This window comes from Stomoxys calcitrans, chromosome 2 (genome assembly GCF_963082655.1).
Source record: "Stomoxys calcitrans chromosome 2, idStoCalc2.1, whole genome shotgun sequence".
Lineage (NCBI taxonomy): Eukaryota > Metazoa > Arthropoda > Insecta > Diptera > Muscidae > Stomoxys > Stomoxys calcitrans.
In genome coordinates, this window is record NC_081553.1 from 10,300,305 (window position 1) to 10,326,501 (window position 26,197).

General features: G+C 38.7%; 4 protein-coding genes across 5 annotated transcripts in view; 3 read left to right on the forward strand and 1 right to left on the reverse strand.

Annotated features, from left to right (window-relative positions):
• The window catches only part of LOC106083937 (glutamyl aminopeptidase), a 34,194-nt gene extending 14,975 nt beyond the window's left edge, over nt 1–19,219 (forward strand). The window contains exons 12-21 of the mRNA XM_059363788.1: nt 1,964–2,346; nt 10,585–10,859; nt 12,061–12,431; nt 13,529–13,676; nt 13,742–14,003; nt 14,123–14,293; nt 14,449–14,546; nt 14,612–14,901; nt 14,961–15,107; nt 18,706–19,219. Of these exons, the coding sequence (XP_059219771.1) occupies nt 1,964–2,346; nt 10,585–10,859; nt 12,061–12,431; nt 13,529–13,676; nt 13,742–14,003; nt 14,123–14,293; nt 14,449–14,546; nt 14,612–14,901; nt 14,961–15,107; nt 18,706–19,204 (2,644 nt within the window). The 3' untranslated portion in view covers nt 19,205–19,219. The remainder of the gene's footprint in view (nt 1–1,963; nt 2,347–10,584; nt 10,860–12,060; nt 12,432–13,528; nt 13,677–13,741; nt 14,004–14,122; nt 14,294–14,448; nt 14,547–14,611; nt 14,902–14,960; nt 15,108–18,705) is intronic.
• LOC106084195 (protein apnoia) overlaps nt 1–26,197 on the reverse strand; it is a 123,650-nt gene that overhangs the window by 60,490 nt on the left and 36,963 nt on the right. The gene's annotated exons all lie outside the window — the stretch shown is intronic.
• On the forward strand, nt 19,253–20,242 carry LOC131995294 (aminopeptidase A-like; the record flags this gene model as incomplete). Its single annotated transcript, XM_059363789.1, has 2 exons — nt 19,253–19,539; nt 19,601–20,242. Coding segments are annotated over 2 exons (660 nt in total), but the record flags the coding sequence as incomplete, so codon positions are not given.
• LOC106084222 (uncharacterized) overlaps nt 25,193–26,197 on the forward strand; it is a 71,293-nt gene continuing 70,288 nt past the window's right edge. Inside the window, exon 1 of the mRNA XM_059363790.1 lies at nt 25,193–25,339. Within this exon, the coding sequence (XP_059219773.1) occupies nt 25,208–25,339 (132 nt within the window). The 5' untranslated portion in view covers nt 25,193–25,207. The remainder of the gene's footprint in view (nt 25,340–26,197) is intronic.

Below are 26,197 nucleotides of genomic sequence, written 5' to 3' on the forward strand. Positions count from 1 at the left end.
TTTTAAGTGGATCTAGCCATATCCGTCCGTCTGTCGAAAGCACGCAAACTTTTGAAGAAGTAAAGCTAGCCGGTTGGAATTTTGCATAATACTTCTTATGAGTGTAGGTCGGTTGGGATTGGAAATAGGTCAAATAGGTATATGTTTTGATATAGCTTCCATATAAACGGACCTTGGGTCTTGATTTCTTGAGACTCTAGAGGGCGTAATTATCATCACAATTGTGCTAAGTATGGTTCAAATAGATTCATAACCTGATATACCTGCCATATAAACCGATCTCACAATTAGTCTTATTGAGCCTCTAGAGGGCACAATTTTTATTCGATTTGCCTGAAATTTGGAATTAGGATCACAAAAGACAACTTGGCAACCAGAACAACTCTTCGAAATGCCAAGTTGACAAACTTATGGACCCTAGGGACGCCCAGCTCTAACCATTTGATTCTTCAAAGCGATGTCTACCCGTTCTCAAACGCTAGATTTTTTACTAGTTATGCCCTCCACCATAGGATGGGGGTATACTAATTTCGTCATTCTGTTTGTAACTCCCGGAAATATACGTCTAAGACCCCATAAAGTATATATATTCTTGATCGTCATGATATTTTAAGTCGAACTAGCCATGTTCGTCCGTCCATCTGTCTGTCCGTCCGTTCGTCCGTCTGTCCGTCTGTCTGTCCGTCCGTCTGTCCGTCCGTCTGTCTGTCGAAAGCACGCTAATTTTCGAAAGAGTAAAGCTAGCCGCTTGAAATTTTGCACAAATACTTCTTATTAGTGCAGGTCGGTTGGGATTGTAAATGGGCTATGTCGGTCCACGTTTTGCTATAGCTGCCATATAAACCGATCTGGGGTCTTGACTTCTTGAGCCAATAGAGGTCGCATTTCTCATCCGATTTGGCTGAAATTTTGCATGAGGTGTTTTATTATGACTTTCAACAACTGTGTTAAGAATATTTCAAATCGGTCCATAACTTGATAAAGCTGCAATATAAACCGATCTGGGGTCTTGTCTTCTTGAGCCTCTACAGGGAGCATTTCCTATCCGATTTGGCTGAAATTTTGCATGAGGTGTTTTGTTACGACTTTCAACAACTGTGCTAAGAATAGTTCAAATCGGTCTATAACTTGATAAAGCTGCAATATAAATCGATCTGGGGTCTTGACTTCTTGAGCCTCTACAGGAAGCATTTCCTTTCCGATTTGGATGAAATTTGCAAAACGTATTTTATTATGACTTTCAACAACTGTGCCAAATGAGGTTCAAATCGGTTCATAACCTGATATAGCTGCCACATAAACCGATCTGAGATCTTGACTTCTTCAGCCTCTAGAGGTCGCAATTATTATCCGATTTGCCTGAAATTTTGTACGACGGATCCTCACATGAACATCAACATACGTGTTTATTATGGTCTGAATCGGTCTATAGCCTGATGCAGCTCCCGTATATATCGATCTCTCTATTTTACTTCTTGAGCCCCCAACATTTTACATAGGTCTCCAACATATAATTTAATTGTGGTCCGAACCGAACCATATCTTGATATCGCTCTAATAGCAGAGCAAATCTTTTCTTTTAATCTTTTTTTGCCTAAGAAGAGATGCCGGGAAACGAACTCTACAAATGCGATCCATGGTGGAGGGTATATAAAATTCGGCCCGGCCGAACTTAGCACGCTTTTATTTGTTTTCTTTTTGTTTCTATCCCCCTGTGCAGCGGCACGCCGTTTGTGCTCGGTTACTTATCATTGAACTTAAACTTGAATTGTACAGCACTCATTGATATATGAGAAGTTTGTCCCTGTTCCTTAATGGAATGCTCGTGGAAAAATTTGATTGGAATGTATTGTAACAAAATTATTTTTTTTTGTTTGGTTTTTCTTTATTGTTAAAATTAAGGTTTAACTTAAATTTACTTAATTTTATTTAATTTACAATGACATATATATATTATTTGTAGATACATCCAATTGGCCTGGAATCCCGACAACGTACGTGGTCAGGATTATTTCACATGTCTGCAATACATTGCCGCCAATCCAGTGGGCGAATCTCTGGTCTGGGAATATGTTCGCGAACACTGGGAGGATTTGGTCGAACGTTTCGGTTTGAATGAACGCTATTTGGGTAGCATGATTCCTACCATCACTGGTCGCTTTGACACCGAAACTAAATATGAAGAAATGGTCTATTTCTTTGAAAAATATCCTGAAGCAGGTGCTGGTACAGCTGCTCGAGTCCGTGCCTTGGAGAATGTGAAGAATAACATCGCCTGGTTGGAGAATAATTTGGCTGTGGTACGTTACTGGCTGTCGCACAGAAACACTCTATTGAAAGAAGTCAACTAAATGATTTTTTATGAATAAATTTAAATCTATATAGTAGAAATAAAAGTGAATATAGTCAAATAAAACATCGATAACTAATTTTAAAATTATTACTATTTTTTTTTTTAATTTACACTGTAAAATAATTTTAGTGTCATGGCCTTTACACATATCTTTAACCTAAGATCCCGATTAAGATAATTTTTGTTTGTAACCCAAAAAAAGTCGGAGGACGACATTAACGAAAAACCTCTTCAAAATGGGCCTATAGACCAATTGGTACAATATGGAACTTAAATGTAAGGCTTTTGAGTACTAAATTATGAACTAAATTTCCCATGAAAATTCCACTAAGTAACAGGGTATACTTTGGGAGTTGAGTATGAGCCTTTAAAGGCCTGAACTATTGGTCCCTGATGTATTGTATAATACACACACAATGTTCCATACACAAGAAGAAGGCAAGGCAGTATGTGCCATATACAGGAGAATAAGTTTTCTTTCAAGAAGAAGAGAATACGTTTTCTTCCAAATATAGTCCGATGTGATCCATTCAAGAACTTAACCTGCGTATAGAGGAAACACAAATCTGTGCAAAATTTCAACTCAATATCTTAATTTTAAATGACTGTAGCGTGATTACAATTGGTGAATTGGACGGACAGACACACGGTCATCGTTAAATTGTCTTATAATTTAACAACGATCTGAACTATGTATACTTTGTAGGGTCAGAAATGGATATTTCGATGTATTACAAACAAAATGACTAAATGAATATACCCCCTATCCTATGGTGGTAGGAATAATAAGGATACATTTTTATACCCTCCACCACTTATTTCGTCATTCTGTTTCTGACTCCTTGAAATATTCGTCTAAGACCACACAATGTATATATATTCTTGATCGTCATGACATTATAAGTCGATCTAGCCTTGTCCATCCGTCTGTCCGTCCGTCCGTCTGTCTGTCGAAAGCACGCAAACTTTTGAAGGAGTAAAGCATCCGCTCGATTTGACTTCTTGGGCCACAATTTTCATCCGATTTGGCTTAAATTCTGCACATAGTGTTCTCTTATGACTTCCAACAACTGTGCTAAGTACGGTTCTATTCGATCTATAACCTGATATAGCTCCCATATAAACCGATCTCCTGATTTGACTTCTTGAGCCCCTGGAAGCCACAATTTTTGTCCGATTTGGCTACAAGTTTGCACATAGTGCTCTGTTATGACTTCCAACATCTGTGCCATGTATGGTCCAAATCGGTCTTTATCCTGACATAGCTCCCATATAAACCGGTCTCCCGATTTGACGTCTTGAGCCCTTACAAGCCGCAATTTTTATACGTTCGGTCTATAACCTGGTATAGGTCTCATATAAACCGGAATCCCGATTTGACGTCTTGAGCCCTTACAAGCCGCAATTTTTGTACGATTCAGCGACAATTTGGCACAGTTGTTATGACTTCCAACAACAGTGCCAAGCACGGTTCAAATCGGTCAATAACCTGGTATAGCCCCCATATAAACCGGTCGCTTGGTTATCCTTGTTCGTTTCCTAGAAGCTTTAATTTTGATGGTTTGACAGAAGTTTGGTATATAGAATAAAATTATGCCATACAACTAAATTTAGTTTGTATAAATTTTTAGCAGAATCCATGGTGGTGGGTTACCAAGTTACGGTCCGGATAAATTTGAAAGGCTTTTACTTGTTTAAGGTTACATTGCGCTAGGTGGAAAAGAGGGTGCGGATATCAATCTGCCCCACGCCACTATGGACATACACCTAAGCCAGTAATCGGCTTGTTGTGTGCTCTAAATACTGAAATGTAACTTCGAAAAAGAAAATCTATGTCAGGAGTTCGGTGCTAATTACAAAATTGTTTTCCATATCACACCTCTAAGTTGGTTCATGTTTGATATTGTGTCACCACCTAAGTACCGATGTGCTCCAATGCCTCATCATCTTCCCCACTTGCCCTACACGTGTCATCACTTGCCGCTCCGATTTGGCATAAGTGAGCTCATAGTCCTATGTATTCTGGCACGATATCGAAAGCTATACTGACGATATCGTCTTACCGACCGTTTCGCTGTTCTCGGACTCCGTCGATACGAAAGGCGTCGCGTTCAACAAATTTTTTGACAGCAGTCCTCTAGCCTTCACTACCAATTCGTCTGCTTTTTCTTTAAACTCCATACTCCGCTATGGCCCTTCACCCAATCGATGCGGACCGTGCCATCCTCAGAGAAGGCGTTGTTTTTGCCCTGATGGTTCAATGTAGACCGCCAGGCCCACTCTGTCCACACATTTTGTCTTCTTATTTTTTGCTTTTGTACGTTTTTTATACCCTCCACCATAGGATGGGGTTCTACTAATTTCGTCATTCTGTATCACCTCGAAATATGTGTCTGAGACCCCATAAATTATATATATATTCTTGATCGTCATGTCATTTCAACTCTATCTAACCATGTACGTCCGTCCGTTAGTCCGTCCGTCAGTCCGTTCGTCAGTCCGTCCGTCTGTCAGTCCGTCCGTCTGTCGAAAGCATGCTAACATTCGAAGGAAATCTAGCCGCTTGAAATTTTGCACAATTTGTAAATGGGCCAAATCGGTCCATGTTTTGATATGGCTGCCATATAAACCGATCTTGGGTCTTGACTTCTTGAGCCTCTAGAGGGCGCAATTCTCGTTCGATTTGAATGAAATTTTGCACATAGTGCTTTTTTTTATCACTTCCAACAAATGTGTTAAGTTATATTCAAATCGGTTAATAATCTGGTATAACTGTCATATAAACTCTTGGATCTTGACTTCTTGAGCCAATAGAGGGCGCAATTCTTATCCGATTTTGCCGAAATTCTTCATGAGGTGTTCTGTTATGACTTCCAACAACTATACTAAGTATGGCGCAAATCGGTATTGAACCTGATATAGCTGCCATATAAACCGATCTGGGATCTTGACTTCTTGAGCCTCTAGAGGGCCCAATTCTCATCCGATTTGGAAGACATTTTGTACGATGGCTTCTTTCATGGCCTTCTACACACGTGTCTAATATGGTCTGAATCGGTCAATAGCTTGATGCAGCTCCCATATAAACCTATCTCCCGATTTTGCTTCTTGAGCCCCTACAAGGCGCAATTCTTATCCGAATGAACTGAAATATTACACAATGACTTCTACAATATTCAGCATTCATTTATGATCCGAATCGGACTATAAATTGATATAGCGCCAATAGCATAACAGTTCTTATACAATATTCTTTGTTTGCCTAAAAGTATATATACCGCGCATAGAACTCGACAAATGCGATCCATGGTGGAGGGTATATAAGATTCGGCCCGGCCGAACTTAGCACGCTCTTACTTGTTTCCTACTTACTTTAAGTGTCTTTATGATTTGAATGTCGGTTTTGGACATTGTTAATCAAAGCCTATGGTATGTCATTGTGTTATGATAAAATGGCCTGACAATATTGGCTGCTTGTAAAGGGTGATTTTTTTGAGGTTAGGATTTTCATGCATTAGTATTTGACAGATCACGTGGGATTTCAGACATGGTGTCAAAGAGAAAGATGCTCAGTATGCTTTGACATTTCATCATGAATAGACTTACTAACGAGCAACGCTTGCAAATCATTGAATTTTATTACCAAAATCAGTGTTCGGTTCGAAATGTGTTCATTCACCGTAACGTTGCGTCCAACAGCATCTTTGAAAAAATACGGTCCAATGATTCCACCAGCGTACAAACCACACCAAACAGTGCATTTTTCGGGATGCATGGGCAGTTCTTGAACGGCTTCTGGTTGCTCTTCACTCCAAATGCGGCAATTTTGCTTATTTACGTAGCCATTCAACCAGAAATGAGCCTCATCGCTGAACAAAATTTGTCAAAATTTGAACACATTTCGAACCGAACACCGATTTTGGTAATAAAATTCAATGATTTGCAAGCGTTGCTCGTTAGTAAGTCTATTCATGATGAAATGTCAAAGCATACTGAGCATCTTTCTCTTTGACACCATGTCTGAAATCCCACGTGATCTGTCAAATACTAATGCATGAAAATCCTAACCTCAAAAAAATCACCCTTTATTATTAGGAAAACACAAATATTATAGCTGCCAAAATGGAAAATCAAGAGAAACCTATGCCAGTGTTTGAATGAAAACTTTTTCCGTTCATTACGAAATTTGCTGATAAAGTATATGGAATTTTGAATTTTCGTGGTCTATTAGGTGTCTTCCATTGTTTTGTTGCGTTTTGTTGGTAGCCCTATCTCCTATATATGCTGCCAAGGTTGGCCATTTAAAATGTTTTCTTTTGACTGCTGTGGATTGGATAAAACGCGCTGACATACATACATTATAGCTGGGATTTGCTTGATTTGAATGGGGTAACACAGATGTTCATGATAAACACTTACTTAAGCAATAAAAAAATTTGCGATACTTTTTGAACAAACATCGCACAATTTCTGTCCGTCCATCCGTCCGTTGGTATCACTGTGTTAAGTATGATTCAAATCGGTTCATAATCTGATATAGCTGTCAGATAAACCGATCTTGGATCTTGACTTATTGAGCCAATAGAGCCCGCAATTTTCTTCCGACTTGGCTGAAATTTTGCAAGAGGTGTTTTGTGATGACTTCCAATAACTGTCATATAAACCGATCTTGGGTCTTGACTTCTTGAGCCTCTAGAGGGCGCAATTCTCGTCCGATTTAACTGAAATTTTGTACATAGTGTTTTGGTATCACTGTGCAAAGTATGATTCAAATCGGTTCATGATCTGGTATAGCTGCCATATAAACCGATCGCGGGTCTTGTCTTCTTGAGCCACTAGAGGGCACAATTCTTATCCGATTCGGCTGAAATTTTGCACGAGGTTTTTTATTATAACTTCCAATGACTGTGCCAAATATGTTTCAAATCGGTCCATAACCTGATATAGCTGCCATTTAAACCGATCTGTGGTTATTATCCGATTTGGCCGAAATGTAGTACAACGGCTTCTCCCATGACCTTCGACATACGGGTCAAATATGGTCCAAATCAGTCCATAGCCTGATATAGCTACCATATAAACCAATCTCTCTATATTACTTCCTGAGACCCCAAAGGGCACAATTCTTAACCGAATTGGCTGAAATTTTACACAATGACTTCTACTATTGTCTCCAACATTCAGTTCAGACGGGACCATAACTTGACATAGCTCCAATAATATAGCTATTATTTTCTGCTCATTTACGGATCCAGTGAGCATCGTCGTAAAATGGAAGAAGCGCGCGATGAACTTTTTTAACAGAGCACGCATTTTGATAATAAAATTCAATAACTTGCAAGCGTTGTTCGTTTGTAAGACGATTCATGGTTAAATTATAGATCAAACTAAGGATGTTTGATAGTGAAACAAACCACGAAACCTGCGTGAGCTGTTTAAACCAGTGTTGCCAAAAAGATAATAGCTAAAAAATCTCCCTTTATCAGCAGACAGTGTTTGTTGATAACAGAAAACTTTTATTCTGGGCGTATAGTAACAGAATATTGCCCATCAATGTTTATACCCACCACCGAAGGATGGGGGTATATTCATTTTGTCATTCCGTTTGCAACACATCGAAATATCCATTTCCGACCCTATAAATTATATATATTCTTGATCAGCGTAAAAATCTAAGACGATCTAGCCATGGCCGTCCGTCTATCTGTTAAAATCACGCTACAGTCTTTAAAAGTAGATATATTGAGCTGAAACTTTGCGCCGCTTCTTTTTTGTCCATAAGCAGGTTAAGTTCGAAGATGGGCTATATCGGACTATATCTTGATATAGCCCCCATGTAGACAGATCAGCCGATTTACGGTCTCAGGTCCATAAAAGTCACATTTATCATCCGCTTTTGCTGAAATTTGGGACAGTGAGTTGTGTTAGGCCAATCGACATCCTTCTTCATTTTGAGCTAGATCGGTACAGAATTGGATATAGCTGTTTTATAGACCGATCTGCCGATTTAGGGTCTTAGGCCCATAAAAGCCATATTTATAATCCGATTTTGCTGAAATTAGGGGCAGTGAGTTGTGTTAGGACCTTCGACATCCTTCGACAATTTGGCCCAGATCGGTCCAGATTTAAATATAGCTGCCATATAGACCGATCTCTCAATTTAAGGCTTTGGGCCCTTAAAAGGCGTATTTATTGTCTGATTTTGCTGAAATTTGGGACAGTGAGTTGTGTTAGGGCCCTCGACATTCTTCTTCAATTTTACCCAGATCGGTCCAGATTTGGATATAGCTGTCATATAGACCGATCTGCCGATTTAGGATCTTAGGCCCATTAAAGCCACATTTATAATCCGATTTTCCTGAAATTCGGGGCAGTGAGTTGTGTTAGGACCTTCGACAACTTGGCCCAAATCGGTTCAGATTTGGATAAAGTTGCCATATTGACCGATCTCTCGATTTAAGGTTTTGTGCCCAAAAATAGTGCATTTATTGTCCGATGTCGCCGAAATTTGGGACAGTGAGTTGTATTATAAACTTCGCCATCCTTCTTCAATGTGGCTCAAATCGGTCCAGATTTGGATATAGCTGCCATATAGACCGATATCTCGATTTAAGGTTTTGGGGCCATAAATGGCGATTTATTGTCTGATGTCGCCGAAATTTGGGACAGTGAGTTGTGTTAGGCTATTCGAAATTTTTCTGCAACTTGGCCCAAATCGGTCCAGATTTGGATATAGTTGCCATATAAACCCATCTGCCTATTTAAGGTTTTGGGGCCATAAAAGGCGCATTTATAATCCGATTTCGATGACATTTGACGCAGTGGCTTATGTTAGACTTTTCGACATCCGTGTCGTATATGTTTCAGATCGGTTTATTTTTTGCTATAGCTACTAAAGTGATCAATATTTTGCTATACACCATTGAATAATGGTCCAAATCGGAACATATTTTGATAAAGCTGCTAGGAGGCACAAGGTATGCATTTTTCCCCGGATTTTGTCGAGAGGTTGTTTACTTACATACCCGAAGTGGTGGGTATCCAAAGTTCGGCCCGGACGAACTTAACGCCTTTTTACTTGTTTCAATGTAGATTTTTATATACATTATATTTATAAGTGTAATTTCGATAAGATACTCAATCGTATTTTTGTCACAATCAATTTTTTACATTTCATTATTAATCACAATCACTACGACATCATGGCAAAAGTTCAACATTTATATGACACTATTAGACATTCATTTGTTGGTTAACTTTTGAGTATTGGCAACAACTGATAGAGGGATTTTTGGGGTTTCCGATTGGCCCAATTGCATATCCGATAAGATTAACAAGCTGACAAACCTTTTTTAAGAGATTTAAGGTCGTTTTTTCCCAATTGAAAGACAAAAAACATATGGTTCAGTAATTGCGATATTGTAAAATAATTAATGTGAAGTACCATTAAGCTAAGGTTTGTTTCCTTTTTTTGAGTGTGGCGGCATACAAATTTAAAAATTGTTGTTTGAACTAAAATAAGATATATTGGGTTACCCAAAAAGTAATTGCGGATTTTCCATATAGTCGGCGTTGACAAATTTTTTCACAGCTTGTGACTCTGTAATTGCATTCTTTCTTCTGTCAGATATCAGCTGTTACTTTTAGCTTGCTTTAGAAAAAAAGTGTAAAAAAAGTATATTTGATTAAAGTTCATTCTAAGTTTTATTAAAAATGCATTCACTTTCTTTTAAAAAATCCGCAATTACTTTTTGGGCAACCCAATAGGTAGTTCATGACTTCAATGACTAATATCTATTCTATTAGGCATACAAGTTTTCAAAACAGTAACAAGAATTTGTGGTGTCTTTGTTAATTTGATTTGTCTTCCCTAGGTCCTTAATTTCTGGCATATCCCAAAGCATTGTTATCAAGTAGCAAAATGACCTTCAGACCATCTGCTTGGGATTATTTGGCGTTCTTCTGTTGATTAAGTCTTTTGTGACATCCTGTCTTTAAAGCATCCCAAGTAAGAAAATACTTTGTGTCTATGGTTAACAACGGCATCTATTATAAAATAATTTTTATAGATTTTTTCTAAGTGTATAACTTCATCATAAATAATCACAAGCAAGTCATTGCGTTAACTGTGTGATTTCATCGACTGCACGGGGACAGCTGCTAATCAATTGATTAGTACCGATAGGATTTTTTAAATAGGTGCGATAATAATTTCTTCGACAATGCTTCAGTTTTAAAAGGTCTGTTGGACAGACCGGTAGTGGTTACAGTCGCTTCATATGAGACTATACAAAAGGATAACAAAATGTTGGGAAATAATAAAATTATACGATTAATTATGTGCTGGGCTGTCCTGGCATTTACAGTGTCTACAGTCGTTTTGGCTTTTCAACATACTCGCTTAAATGCTGACATCAGCGATGCCAAAGAAAAATTGGATTATATGGAATCGCTATTGGAGGGAGAGATAAAACCGCGTAGTCGTCGTTCCCTGGCTGATGAGGAGGTAAGCAAGTGAGAAAACAACAAGTAAGAGCGTCCCTCCACCATGGATCGCATTTGTCGAGTTCTATGCGCGGTATATTTTTTTAGGCAAACAAAGAATATTGAATAAGAACTGTTATCCATAATTGAATGCTGAATATTGTAGAAGTCATTGTGTAATATTTCAGTTCATTCGGATAAGAATTGCGTCTTGTAGGGGCTCACGAAGCAAAATTGGGAGGCTCAAGAAGTCAAGATCCAAGATCGGTTTATATGGCAGCTACACCAGATTATGAACCCATTTGATTCATACTTAACACAGTGATACCAAAACACTACGTGCAAAATTGTAGTTAAATTGGACGAGAATTGCGCCCTTTAGAGACTCAAGAAGTCAAGTCCCAAGATCGGTTTATATGGCAGCTATATGAAAACATGGACCGATTTGGTCCATTTATACCAACACTAATGAAAAGTATTTGTGCAAAATTTCAAGCGGCTAGCTTTACTCCTTCGAAAGTTAGCGTGCTTTCGACAGACAGACAGACGGACGGACGGACAGGGCTAGATTGACTTAAAATGACATGACGATCAAGAATATATATACTTTATGGGGTCTCAGACGCATATTTCGAGGTGTTACAAACAGAATGACGAAATTAGTATACCCCCATCCTATGGTGGAGGGTATAAAAAGTTTTATGACAAAAAAGGTGATTAATCCTATACAAAGATATGATATACAGAGAAGTACAATACATACAGAGTGGGCCATCTTCCCCAAAATGCAGTTGAGCATTTTTTCTCTGCCAACACAAATGGTGACAAGGTTTTCATTTAGTAAGGTCACCGGAAGTGATCATTTGTATGTTAAAGATGATTAGCACAATGATGGCCCATCCAAAAGTTGAACTACTTTTCACAGCCAATACAAGTGGTGCCAAGGTTTCCTGATCCTGATCACTTGTATGTTTCCGATGTTTCGCACTAGTTGACACAAACTTGGTTATTGAGAGGCCCATTTAGAGAACACTAATAACAAGGACAAACATTGTATTAACACATCCTTTATATAGTATTATGTACTTTAATAAGTAAAACGCCAAATCACTGAGAGTGATTTTAGACCCATAACTATGACTTGATTTTTCCACCTTTTTTTTTGTTTTTTTGTTTTTCCCCATTTCACTTATCTTATCACTTTGTGTTATTCTATTCCATAGATCAACTATCGCTTACCCAGTGCCTTAAAACCTACGCTGTATGATTTGTATTTGGATCCCAATCTACAAACTGGAAACTTTGGTGGTAAAGTTGTCATTACCATTGACGTTGTTGAGGAGAGCCAACAAATCATTTTGCATTCGCATAAATTGGATATTAAACGAGTCTATGTGCAAAGCCAAAATGCCCTTAGTTTGGAGGTGGTGCAATACACTTTGGATACAGTGCGTGAATTTTTGGTTATCGATATGAAGGAAAAGTTAATTGTTGGAGCGGCCATAACCTTGGGCATTGAGTTCGAAGGAGTGATGTTTGGAAAAATTGTTGGATTGTATAGCAGTACCTATAACACACCTGAAAATCAAAAGAGGTGAGCCTGAAATAGCTGTAATCTACTTAGGTGGTGACCCCGTTGGAAGAGATGGTAGCGAAGAGCGTGGCTTCTAAACGTTTTGGTCTGCACAAGTGGGGCATTGTATGCAAATGCAAATTTGCCCATGAAAATTGCATTAAGGAACAGGAGCGAAATATTTGCAGGGCATTGTATAGGGCAGTGAAAGATTCTTTAGTTCCCTAATTATACTCACCACCGAAGAATGGGGGTATATTCATTTTGTCATTCCTTTGGCAACTCATCGAATCCATTTCCGACCCTATAAAGTATATATATTCTTGATCAGCGTAAAAATCTAATCTGTCTATAGAAATCCGTCTGTCTATAGAAATCACGCTACAGTCTTTAATGATAACAGAAATATTGAGCTGAAACTTTGCACAGATTCTTTTTTTTTTTTGTCCATAAGCAGGTTAAGTCCGAAGATGGACTATATCGGACTATATCTTCATATAGCCCCCATGTAGACCGATCCGGCGATTAAAGGTCTTAGGCCCATAAAAGCCACATTTATTATCCGATTTTGATGAAATTTGGGACAGCGAGTCGAGTTGGGTTAGACCAGTCGACATTCTTCTTCAATTTGGCCCAGATCGGTTCAGATTTGGATATAGCTGCCATATAGACCGATCCACCGATTAAGGGTCTTAGGCCCATAAAAGCCACACTTATTATCCGATTTTGCTGAAATTTGGAAGTTTGTCACGGATTGTTTTGCTACTGATCTTAACATATCTGCAAGATTTCACTAAAATCAATTCAGTTTTGGATATAGCATTAATCTCAACATATCTGCGAGATTTCATCAAAATCGGTTCAAATTTGGATGTAGCACCCATACATATTTATCGCCGGATTTGCACTTATATGGCCGTTGTAACAACAATTTTCAAACGATCCGTTTAAAAGTCGGTTCAAATTTAGATATAGCTCTTTTATATTGCCCGAATTTATAATTGTAGGGTTGGTTTAGGGTATTATATAGTCGGCTCCGCCCGACTTTTGCCTTTCCTTGCAATTATGTTTTGTGTTTCCCAGTATAATACAGCGAAGTATTGTTTTTTTATTTGCAGAACAATTGCCACTTCGAAATTTGAACCCACCTATGCTCGTCAGGCCTTCCCTTGCTTTGATGAGCCAAATATGAAGGCAAAGTTCCGTGTCACCTTGGTCATACCCACAGGTGATAATTACCACGCTCTATCTAATATGAATCAAGAGGTAAGGGAAACCTTTAAAAAAAAAGATCGTATACAAATGTTAATGCATTTTGTCTATATTTGTAGAGCACCACACCTTTGGATGAACGTACTGAAGTGCATTTTGCCGAAAGTGTTGATATGAGCACCTATTTGGTCTGCTTCCTTATTTCTGATTTTGCCAGTAGCAAGAGACCCGTCCATGCTGAGTATGGAGATGATTTCGAAATTCAAATTTTCGCTACTGCACATCAATTGGCTAAGACAGAATTTGCTGCTGATACGGCAGCAGCAGTTACAGAGTTTTATATCAGAAATTATAAAGTAGAATATCCATTGCCGAAACTGGGTAAGTAGAATTTGCATTGAACAACCTACAAAAAGCAGTAGAGGAAGCCAGATCTTTAAAGCACTTCACCTTAAATGTTATGAATTACTTTTAACATTAGTTTCTATCTCATTTGACAGATATGGCCGCTATTCCTGATTTCGCTTCCAATGCCATGGAACATTGGGGTTTAGTTACTTATCGGGAGACAGCTCTGTTATATGATCGCAGCTTCAGTTCCACTTGGAATAAACAACGCATAGCTGCTGTAATTGCTCATGAGCTGGCGCACATGTGGTTTGGAAATTTGGGTAAGTTTCGAACAAAGTGCATATGTTTAAAGATATATAATCTGTCTCAATGTCAGTTACTTCGTTGGCATTCAATATATCACAGAGATTTCCCATTTTATTTATTTAATAAGCGGCTTTGGCCATAATTTCGTGTATTTTTCATAATTTTTCAGTTACCATGAACTGGTGGAATGATTTGTGGCTAAATGAAGGCTTTGCTCGTTTCATGGAATATAAGGGTATCAATGAAATTTATACTGATTGGGGATTGGTAAGCAAGTTTAGAATAACAAAAACTATAAATTCTGCAGTTTTTATAAAAAAAAATTGTTACAGCCCGACCAATTTTTGATCCATGCATTGCATGGTGTCATGAAATACGACTCCTCTGTTGCCTCACATCCCATTGTACAAACTGTAGAGAATCCCGATCAAATTACAGAAATCTTCGATACCATCAGCTATGAAAAGGGTGCCTCCGTCATTCGTATGCTGGAGGATATTGTGGGAGTTGAAAAATTTGAATTGGCTGTCACAAACTATTTGAACAAATTCAAATATCAAAATGCTGTAACGGATGATTTTCTAACAGAGGTGGCCAACACTGAGCCAGGTTTCGATGTCAAGTGAGCTGAAAATGTTTCTATAACTTCTCAATGTGGGTATTTATATTTTCTGTCTTTAGGCTTATGATGCGTACTTGGACCGAACAAATGGGCTTGCCAGTGATTGATGTTAAACGCACTTCAGCAACAACATTCGAACTGACACAGAAGCGTTTCTTTTCGAATATTGAGGACTATGACAAAGTCTTTGATGATTCCGAATTTAAGTAAGTAACACATTTTGACAATCGTCAATTCCAATTGAAAATGTAATTAACGATAAAATAAGAAAAATTAAATTAACTAACACCGGTATTCACAAAACTTATTTGACAGATCTTCTTTATAGAACTATCAAATATACATCTCGTAAATGTACCGTTAATGTAGAGGAGCGTGTCAGCAGTGTTGTTTAGTCTTATAAAAACACATGCAAACGATTACCGAACGTCTGTCAACCATAACCGGAAAGTAAAATGAATTTAAGGCCTGATTATGATCTCGTAAACTTAACGTAAATGTAGGAAAACGTGTCAGCTGTTTTGTTTTGACTTATGAAAACACATGCAAATGATTACCGAACGTCTGTCGACCGTAACCACAAAGTGGAATTCAGTTAAAACAAAATTTTACGTTCCGTTTTCATGTCAGCTGATAAAATTTGCTTTTCATCTATTTTATAGAAGAATGTAGGGGGTAAGCGCCAATACGGTGTCATCGCATGTGCTAATCCATGTTAGCACTATGTCGTGAAACTGGAGACTAATCAGAGATTTCACACATTCCCACTGCCTTGAGGGCCGCCATATATATGTATTGATTTCAAAAACTGTAAATCCTTTCCCAGAATTTCCTTTGCGGCCATCGTTATGGCTCTGCCCGAAAGAACGTACCCTCGTCCGGCAGTCTCACCAACGTACCGATATTTTATGTGTCGAAATATGGCCCCCATTCATTCTCTGTCTCCATCTTGGAGCTTTCTATAGAGACCGAGGTATCATTCTCCTGAAACACAGGATTCGCTTCCCATTCCTTCCTACCAAATTTGCAAATTTTGCCCATGAACATTCCACTAAGGAACAGGGGCAAACTTCTCACTTATCAATGAGTGCATTTCGATTGAAGTTTAAGCTCAATGATAAGGGGCCTCCTTTATATAGCCGAGTCCGAACGGCGCGCCGCAGTGCGACACCACTTTGGAGAGATGTTTTACATGGCATAGTACCTCACAAATGTTGCCAGCATTAGGAGGGGAAAAACTACCGCTGAACATTTTTTTCTGATAATTTCGCCAGGATTTGAACCCAGGCATTCAGCGTCATAGGCGGACATGCTTACCTCTGCGCTACGGTGTTCTCCTCCCTACCGGGAAAGTGAATCCCGAGAACACCCCACCCTTGATGCCTTCTGTCTATATTATCTCCGAAGTTTTCCAAGAAAACCCTGTCACATAGCGTTCAGTCACACTGGGAGAAACTCAGTTGGACCCCCGTGCGCTTCAGGGCGGTGGCAGTCGGCCCATCTCTTCGTTATTAAATGGCCTCTCAATATTCAGGAAAGCCGCCATCGCGTACCGCCGTCTCCTCCGACCTGCCCTAGAGGCATGCCTGAAGTTTCCGACGTCAGACCCTACCTCACCTTCAAGTCTTTTTATACCCTGCACCATTGGATGGGGGCATACTAATTTCGTCATTCTATTTGTAACTCCTCGAAATATTCGTCTAAGACCCCATTAGGTATATATTGGGTTGCCCAAAAAATAATTGCGGATTTTTTAAGAGCAAGTAAATGCGTTTTTAATAAAAACTTAGAATGAACTTTAATCGAATATATAATTGCCATTTTGTTCGATAACATTTTGCCATCTTCCTGGCAAATTTAGTATTCCACGCTCATAGAACTTCTGGCCTTTATCTGCAAAAAACTGCACCAAGTGCGATTTTATAGCCTCATCATTGCCGAAAGTTTTACCATTTAAGGAGTTCCGCAAAGATCGAAATAAATGGTTGTCTGATGGTGCAAGGTCAGGGCTATATGGTGGATGCATCAAAAGTTCCCAGCCAAGCTCACTCAGTTTTTGGTGAGTGACCAAAGATGTGTGCGGTCTAGCGTTGTCCTGGTGGAATATGACACCTCTACGATTGACCAATTCTGGTCGCTTCTCCTTGATGGCTGTATTCAATTTTTCCAATTGTTGACAGTAAACATCCGAATTAATCGTTTGGTTCCTTGGAAGCAGCTCAAAATATACCACACCCTTCCAATCCCACCAAACAGACAGCATAACCATCTTTAGGGCGTACCCCAAAACACTTTGCTCCAAAATTGGATATAAAATTCGTTTTATACTCTCAAATACCTTTCATTTGAATCCCATATTGTCATAATGTGTCAAATAACCCATTTGACGTATCTTTAGGAGGAAAAGCGCCACCGAGACTTGAAGGCAAATTTCAATGTTATATTCGTAATCTACTCCCTAATACCTTTCATTTGAGTGTCATATAGCCATGGTCGGCTAATATGCCCATTTGGGGGTATTTGGGGGAGGGCGACCTCCCATTACTTGAACCTAATGTTTTATGCCATATTTGTAATCTACTGTCGAATACATTTCGTTTGAGTCCCATATTGACATGAATTTCGAATATATCTGTTTAGGGGAGTTTTGGGGTTGGGAGGCGGGGGGGTCCGCTGAGTACTTGGACCCAAATTTTAATTCCAAATTCGTTTTCTGGTCTACAATACTTTTAATTAATTTGATACCCTTATTGTGCCCATCGGACCACATTCGGATATGGATGGCGTTTTTGGGGTAAGGGGTAATTATATGGTCTATGTTTCCTTCCAGACAAACGTACACAATCTATGAATATTTTAAGAAAATCGGCGCAGCCAAGTATCATATATATAGTCATAATAAGTCTAATGGGTCTAATGGCGTTGTTGTATGCCAGATTCGAAATCTACTTCCAAATACCTTTCATTTGAGCCCCATATTGAAATGAATGTCTAATACGTTTTAATACGTCTGTTTGGGGGAGTTTCGGGGTTGGGGTGGCCCGATTCGTATTTAGACTCAAATTTTATTGGTCCACTTTTGATTTTGGATTGTGTTTTTGCCATAAGGGGGAGAGTCCCTCGCCCTTCCGATACCGAAAAATGATATAGCCTATGTTTCCTTCCAGATCAACCTGCACAATATGCGAAAATTTCGAGAAAATCGGTTCTGCCGTTTTTCAGTCTATACGGAACAAACAAACCGAGTCCCATATATCCGTGATTGGCTAATGTGCTTATTTATGTCGTTTGTGGAGGTGGGGTGACCCCCAATACTTCAAAATAAATTTGTATGCCAGATTGTCCTTATCGGTCCACTTTTGATTTTGGGTGGTGTTTTTGGGATAAAGGTGGAGGGTCCGTCCCCTTCCGTTATCAAAATTGTAAAGTCTATTCCTACTTCCTGACCATATTCGTAATCTACTCCCGAATACCTTTCATTTGAGTCCCATATTGTCATGATCGTCAAAAAAAACCTGGACTCATCTTTTATTATGAAATTCGTACTCTACTCTTGAGTACCTTTCATTGGAACCCCTTATTGTCCCGATCGACCCACTTTTATTTTGTATTATATAGCCCATGTTTCCTTCCAGGCCAACCGACACAATTTGTGAAAATTTCAAGTTTACCGGTTCAGCCCTTTTTGAGTTTATACGGAACAAACCGACAAACAAACAAACACAAATGGAATTTTCTGTATAAGATTTAAGCTCTTAGCCTATGCCTCCATGGTGCAACTAATTTCCTTCTTTTGTTTTCTAGCTACAAATGGACTATTCCCCTTACCTATTTCTACGATCATGATGCAACTGTACGTCGTGCTTGGTTCAATTATGACGAGTCTGCTGTCACCGTATCCGTGCCAATTCAAACTAAATGGTTAAAATTCAATAGCCATCAAGTGGGCTATTATCGCATCAACTACGAAGAGACCATGTGGCATGAAATCACTAGCGATTTAGTGGCCAATCCTGAAAAGTTCGATGTCGCCGATCGTGCCCATTTGCTGAATGATGTATTTGCATTGGCAGATGGCAGTCAAGTCCCCTATGGCGTTGCTTTGGATATGACCACATATTTGGAAAAGGAAACCGACTTTGTTCCTTGGTATGTGGCAGCCACCAAGCTACAGGCACTTCAAGGAAATCTCATGCAAACAGAGTCCTATATGAAATACTTGCATTATGCCCGTGGGCTAATGGCTAAAGTTTATGAGCAGGTTACCTGGAATGTGGATGAAAATAATCACTTGAAAAAGTAAGCAGAAAAAATACTTTGGAATATTATTTTTTACAAAGCCAAGTTTTCTTTTAGTCGCTTGCGAGTCAGTGTCCTTACAGCCGCTTGTTCTGTTGGTCTGCCCGATTGTTTGGTGCAAGCTTCCAGTCGTTTCACTGCCTTTTTGGCTGATCCCATTGAAAATATACCAGAGCCTGATCTTCGTGAAATTGTCTACTTCTATGGCATGCAAACTGTGGGTAAACAACAACAATGGGAACAAATGTGGGATCTGTTTGTGGCCGAACAGGATGCCAGTGAGAAGACCAAACTGATGTATGGTCTATCAGCCGTACGAGTTCCTTGGCTGCTAAAGAGGTATAAAAACCCTTGCAATGTGCAACTTGCCAAGTCCATTTGTCATAAATTTCCTTTTCAGATACATTGATTTGGCTGCCAACGAAGAATATGTTCGTAGTCAGGATTACTTCAATTGCATTCAATACATTGCTGCCAATCCTGTGGGCGAACCCATCGTTTGGGAATTTGTTCGTGAAGAATGGCCCAATTTGGTGGGACGCTTTGGTTTGAACGATCGCTATATGGGTCGCATGATACCAGCAATCACGGAACGCTTCACCACCGAAACCAAGTACGAAGAAATGACTGAATTCTTTGGTAAATATCCTGAAGCCGGTGCGGGCACTGCCTCGCGCAAACAGGCTTTGGAGACTGTTAAATATAACATCAACTGGCTGAAGACTAATTTGGATGAGGTCACCAGTTGGTTGCACCAACATAATGATGTGTAGTGAGCCAATAAAATTAAATAAAGAGATATTTCAACAGCGTATTGTGAATATTGTAACAAAGCTACAATAATTTTAAAGTCATTGTATGGTTTGTATTTTATGTTGTTTGTATTTCTTACACCGTTGGATGACGGGTATATTGATTTTAAAACCCGTCTTATAGAAATTGTGCCTTAGAGAAAATGTCATAAGAATAGCTAAATTTTTCATGTCATTTCATTTATTTGATACGTTGTAAGCCTAGCACAATGAGAATAGTATTATTATTCTTATAGATTAGTACCAGTGGATCATGTCATGTTCTCCATAAAGGATAATAACATTCATATAATAAAATACGTTCAAATGTTTCAAAGTTAACAAGTGAAAAACGTGCTAAGTTCGGCCGGCCCGAATCTTGGGAACCCACCACCAAGAAAATCTCTACTTACCAAATTTCTACCAAATCAGGCATAAATCTTATATATAAAATTAAATTTGTGTTTTTATACCCTCCGCCATAGGATGGGGGTAAACAAATTTCGTCATTCTGTTTGTAACACAACGAAATATTGAACGCATAACGCCCCCAAAAAGTATATATATTCTTGATCGTCATGTCACCTTTAGTCGATCCGTCCGTCCATCCGTCCGTCGAAGCACGCAAACTTTCGAAGGAGTAAAGCTAGCCGCTTAAAATTTTGCACAAATACTTTTTATAAGTGTAGGTCGGTTAGAATTGTAAATGGGCCAAATCGGTCCATGTTTTGGTATAGCTGCCATATAAACCGATCTTGGGTTTTGACTTCTTGAGACTTTAGAGGGCGCAATTCTTGTCCGATTTTATTGAAATTTTGCACGTAGTTTTTTCCAACAACTACGCTAAGTATGGTTTACATCGGTCCATGTTTTTATATAGCTGCCATATAAACCAATCTTGGGTCTTGACTTCTTGAGTCTCTAGAGGGCGCAATTCTCGTCCGATTTGACTGAAATTTTGCATCAGGTGTTTTGTTATGACTTCCAAAACTGTGCTAAGTATGGCGTAAATCGGTATAGAACCTGATATAGCTGGCATATAAACCGATCTTGGGATCTTGACTTCTTGAACCTCTAGAGGGCGCTATTCTCATCCGATTTGGCTGAAATTTTGTACAACGGCTTCTCTCATGACCTTCAACATACGTGTCTAATATAGTCTATAATCGAACAATAGCTTTATACAGCTCCCATATAAACCTATCTCCCGATTGTGCTTCTTGAGGCCCTACATGGCGCAATTCTTATGCGAATGAACTGAAATATAACACATTGACTTCTACAATGTTTAGCATTCATTTTTGGCCCGAATCGGACTATTACTTGATGTAGCTCCAATAGCATAACAGTTCTTATTCAATATTCTTTGTTTGCCTTAAAAGAGATACCGCGCATAGAACTCGACAAATGCGATCAATGGTAGAGGGTATATAAGAATCGGCCCGGCCGAACTTAGCACGCTTTACTTGTTTGTTTGTCGGTTTGTTTGTTTGTTCCGTATAGACTCAAAAACGGCTGGACCGATTACCTTCAAATTTTCACAGATTGTGTAGGTTGGTCTGGAACGAAACATAGGCTATATAATTATTTGATATCGGGAGGAGGGCGGACCCTCCCCCTTACCCTTAAAGTACTACCAGAAAATAAAAGTGGACCTATCGGGACAATATGGGATATAAATGAAAGGTATTTAAGAGTAGAGTATGCATTTCATAATAAAAGTTGGGTCCAAGTACCTGGGGGTGCGCCCCAGCCCCAAAACCCCTTAATATATGTTTATTTGAGGACCATGACAAATTAAAGGTATTCGGGAGTAGAATACGAATATGGTCAGGAAGTATGAATAGGCTTTATAATTTATTGATAACGGAAGAGGGCGGACCCTCCACCGATACCCCATAAACACCACCCAAAATCTAAAGTGGACCGATAAGGACAATATGGGTATTAAATGAAAAGTATGCGGGAGTAGATTACGAATCTGGCATACAAATTCATGTATAGCGCGGCACATTAGCCAATCACGGATATATGGAACTCGGTTTGTTTGTTCCGTATAGACTGAAAAACGGCAGAACCGATTTTCTCAAAATTTTCGCATATTGTGCAGGTTGGTCTGGAAGGAAATATAGGCTGTATAATTTTTCGGGCGAGGGACCCTTATGCCAAAAACACAATCCAAAAGCAAAAGTGGACCTATCGGGACAACATAGGTATCAAATAAAAGGTATTGGAGAGTAGAATACGAATATGGTATAAAAATTAAGTCTAAGTACCCATCGGGCCACGCCAATCCCGAAACTCCCCCAAACAGACGCGCCCCTCAAAAAAGCCAATAGACCCATTATAACTATATGATACTTGGCTGCACTAATTTTCTTAAAAATGTCCATAGATTGTGCACGTTTGTCTGGAAGGAAACATAGGTTGTATAATTTTTAGATACCGGGTGGAGGCGAACCCTCCCCCTTACACCAAAAACGCCACCCATATCCTAAAGTGGACCGATACCAATAAGGGTATCAAATGAAGAGTGATGGAGACCAGAAAACGAATGTGGTATTAAAATTTGGGTCCAAGTACCCAGCAATATGGGGCTCAAATTAAAGGGATTTGGAAGTGTAGCACGAATTGTCTGAGGTGCCATCCCTCCCCAAATGAGAACATTACCCTAAGGAAGAACATTACCACCAGGCTCCGAGAAGTGGCAAATTGTTACACATCAATGAGTGCTTTCTGATTCAAGTCTAAACTCAATGATAAGGGACCTTTTTTATAACCGAATCCGAATCTTTCGGGTGGCGCACTGCGTTGTACCTTGAAAATATCGTCAACATTAAGAGGGGATAAACACCGCTTTGTCCGATGTTCTCGCCAGGATTCGAACGCGTTCAGCGTCATAGGCTCGAATTCGATATCCGCATTCAGGGCAAAGTGTTCCCATCCTAAAAATATATTAGAGAGTTATAGAAGGCGCAGCGGAGCGGGCCCGGTTGGGCTAGTATATCCACACCCCAGGATCTGCCGTTAAAGTTAAATAACAAAGAAACTAATGGCATATTTTATAAATTAATCAACCATATCCACACAGGAAATATTTTATAAGCTCAAGAATTGCAATTGTAAAATCGACATGGTAATTCTGAATTATGTTTCGTCCAAATCTGGTGAAAAATCGATGATAATCGGGAGATCGGTCTATATGACAGCTATATCCAAATATGGTCCGATCTGGATGATGTTCAACAAAAAGGTTTAGAGGGGTACCAAAGCTCATTGTTTCCAATTTCATCAAAATCGGATGAAAAATGCTCCTTTTATGAACTTAATACTTCATATCTGGAAATCGGTCTATATGGCAGCTTTAACTAACCAGAACTCGCTGTGCCGAATTTCATCGAAATATGGTGAAAAATGCTCCAATTATAGGCTCATTACACTATATCGGGAGATCGGTCTATATGGCAGCTATATCCAAATATGATCCGATTTGGACCACATTTGTCAGGATTGGGTAGGGGTCTACCAGAACACACTGTGCCAAATTTCATCGAATTCGGGTAATAAATGGATATTTTATGGCCTCAATACCCTATATCGGGAGATCGGGCGGTCGGTCTATAGGGCAACTATATCCAAATATAGTCCGAACTAAACCACACTTCACAGAAATGGGAAGGAGTCTACCAGAACTCACTTTGTCCGATCTGGACCACATTTGACAGGATTGGGTAGGGGTCTACCAGAACACATTGTGCCAAATTTCATCATAAATGGATATTTTATGGCCTCAATACCCTATATCGGGAGATCGGGCGGTCGGTCTATAGGGCAACTATATCAAAATATAGTCTGATCTAAACCACACTTCACAGAAATGGGTAGGAGTCTACCAGAACTCACTTTGCCAAATTTCATCGAAATCGGATGAAAAATTACCAATTTATTGCCTCAAGACTTTAAGTCTGGAAATCGGTCTATATAGCGGCTATATATATATATATATATACGATTTTATGAGACCAGAAGGTCAGGTTTATATACCAAGAATACAAAATCATCAAACATTTTTTGGAAAATGTTTTATAGCCAAGATATCTGCAATATTAGCTTTTGGGTATAATTGGGTAAATATCTTTTGGGTATTTACCCATTACTCTACAAATTATGGACTGATTCAGACCATTCATGTTTTGGATGTTGGAGACCATAGTTGAGGCTCAAGAAGTCATGATGCGAGATTATTTAATATGGCAGCTGTATCAAAACATAGACCGATATGGCCCATTAACAATTTCAACCGACTTACAATAATAGGAAGCTTTTGGCAAAATTTCAAGTGCCCAGCTTTATTCCTTCGAAAGTTGGCATGTTTTCGATAGACAGAGAGACGAACGGACATGGCTAATCGACGATCAACAATCAAGAATATATACTTTGTTGGGTACTAGATCAATATTTCGATGTGTTACAAACTGAATGATGAGATTTCAATACCACAATCCTATGGTGGAGGGTATACAAATGGGTTTTTTCACATCAGGGGTATCTAGTCATATTTTTAGGGCCATTGGTTTCATCATATTGAATTTATTACTACCTACGTATTTTTGTGACAAGTAAACTATTAAAACAGTTTCGCCTTTAATTTCATTTATGAAACAGGTTAATAGCTTTAGCCCTTCCAGAGATATGGATCGCCCAAGTCACCAAACTTCCAAAAATCGAACTTTTAAAAACTTTGAGGCCCCAGTGTCACTGGTTAACATTTTAAAGTTGAGCTCAAACTTTGACAATCTTAAAATCTAGCGAAATGAAACACCCCCTAGTCCCAAAAAAAAATGATCGGCATCGTTTTTTTAAAACCATCCTAGTGAGTACCAACACCACTGTTCTCTTCAGGAATCAAAAACTGTTCATAAAACGATTTAATTGCACCACAAGTACCTTCAATAAACTAATCTCAGGTGTCACCATTTTTGGCGATTTATTTTAAACACTTGAACATGGGAACCGAAATTATCAATAAAATCGTTCGATATCATATCACAATAGAAATCATAAAATACGCTCATAATTTTTTTCGAATGCTTGCGATTTGATGATGATGAGAAATGTTGAACAAATTTCAGCAATCGAATCAGTAGGTTTTGGTCTGTTGATCAGACCCGATATATATTAAAAACTTCCATTATAGATAGAAAAGGATTTGGAAGATGGTTGGAGATTTGAAAATTGTGAAATTTATTTTGTGTTTTGCAATTTTGGCATTTGCACTTTCGAACGCGGAGGCCATTTCACAGGACGGTTTAAATGTGAAATCGAAATCAGTGTCAGATGATAATGAGGTGAGTCATTATGAGTTTGGTACGACATTAAAAGTACAAAAAAACCAAATTAAGTTAAAGATTTGGGGAGGTTTCGTAGGAGGAAAAGTTTTAAAAATAACACTGTGGAACAGAATAAAAAATAACAGTTACAACAGCATGTATTGCGAGTATGAAAGAAGAGGCAAAACGGGAAGGCAGGTGTATCGGTGCACATTGTGGCAAAACTAGGAAAACTCAGGTTCAATTCGGGGGAAGCTTTGATTGATAAACCTACTATACCTTATTATAGATTGTGTACTAGAAAGCATAACAGACAGAAAATTTTGTTTTTTTTTCGTGGATGCTGAGTTAAAAAATTCTTAATTAAGAAGGAAATTACAAATAAAATCTCAATTTGTTATGGAGCCTTCAAACAAAATTGCAAAATTAATTAAACAATTTGCCCCGGTTCCTTAGTGTAATGTTATTTTAAGCCATTATTAAACTAATTTTAGCATAAAATTCTTGAAACGAATGCAAAAAACATTATATGTACATTTCGATTGTTACCTCTAGAAGACGAATACATTTTGGTATGTTAAAAAATCAACTAGTGAGCCGCGCAATCTTTAAAACAGTTTTATCAAGATTCGTTTCTTCAAACTACTACTATGTTCGGCATCATCAATTTTTCTAATTAATCCTAACACTTTTGGTTTTGGCCCCAATGTATGTCGTCTTGAAAGATTACATGGAAAAATAACCAAACGAGAGGGGAAGTTCCCGCTTCTGGACAGTTTTCCAATATTTCGGCTTACGATTACTCAGTGTATTGGCAATAATACTGACAAGACGAGCAATATTTTTGTGAAACATTTTAACCCTCAAGCGACTCAC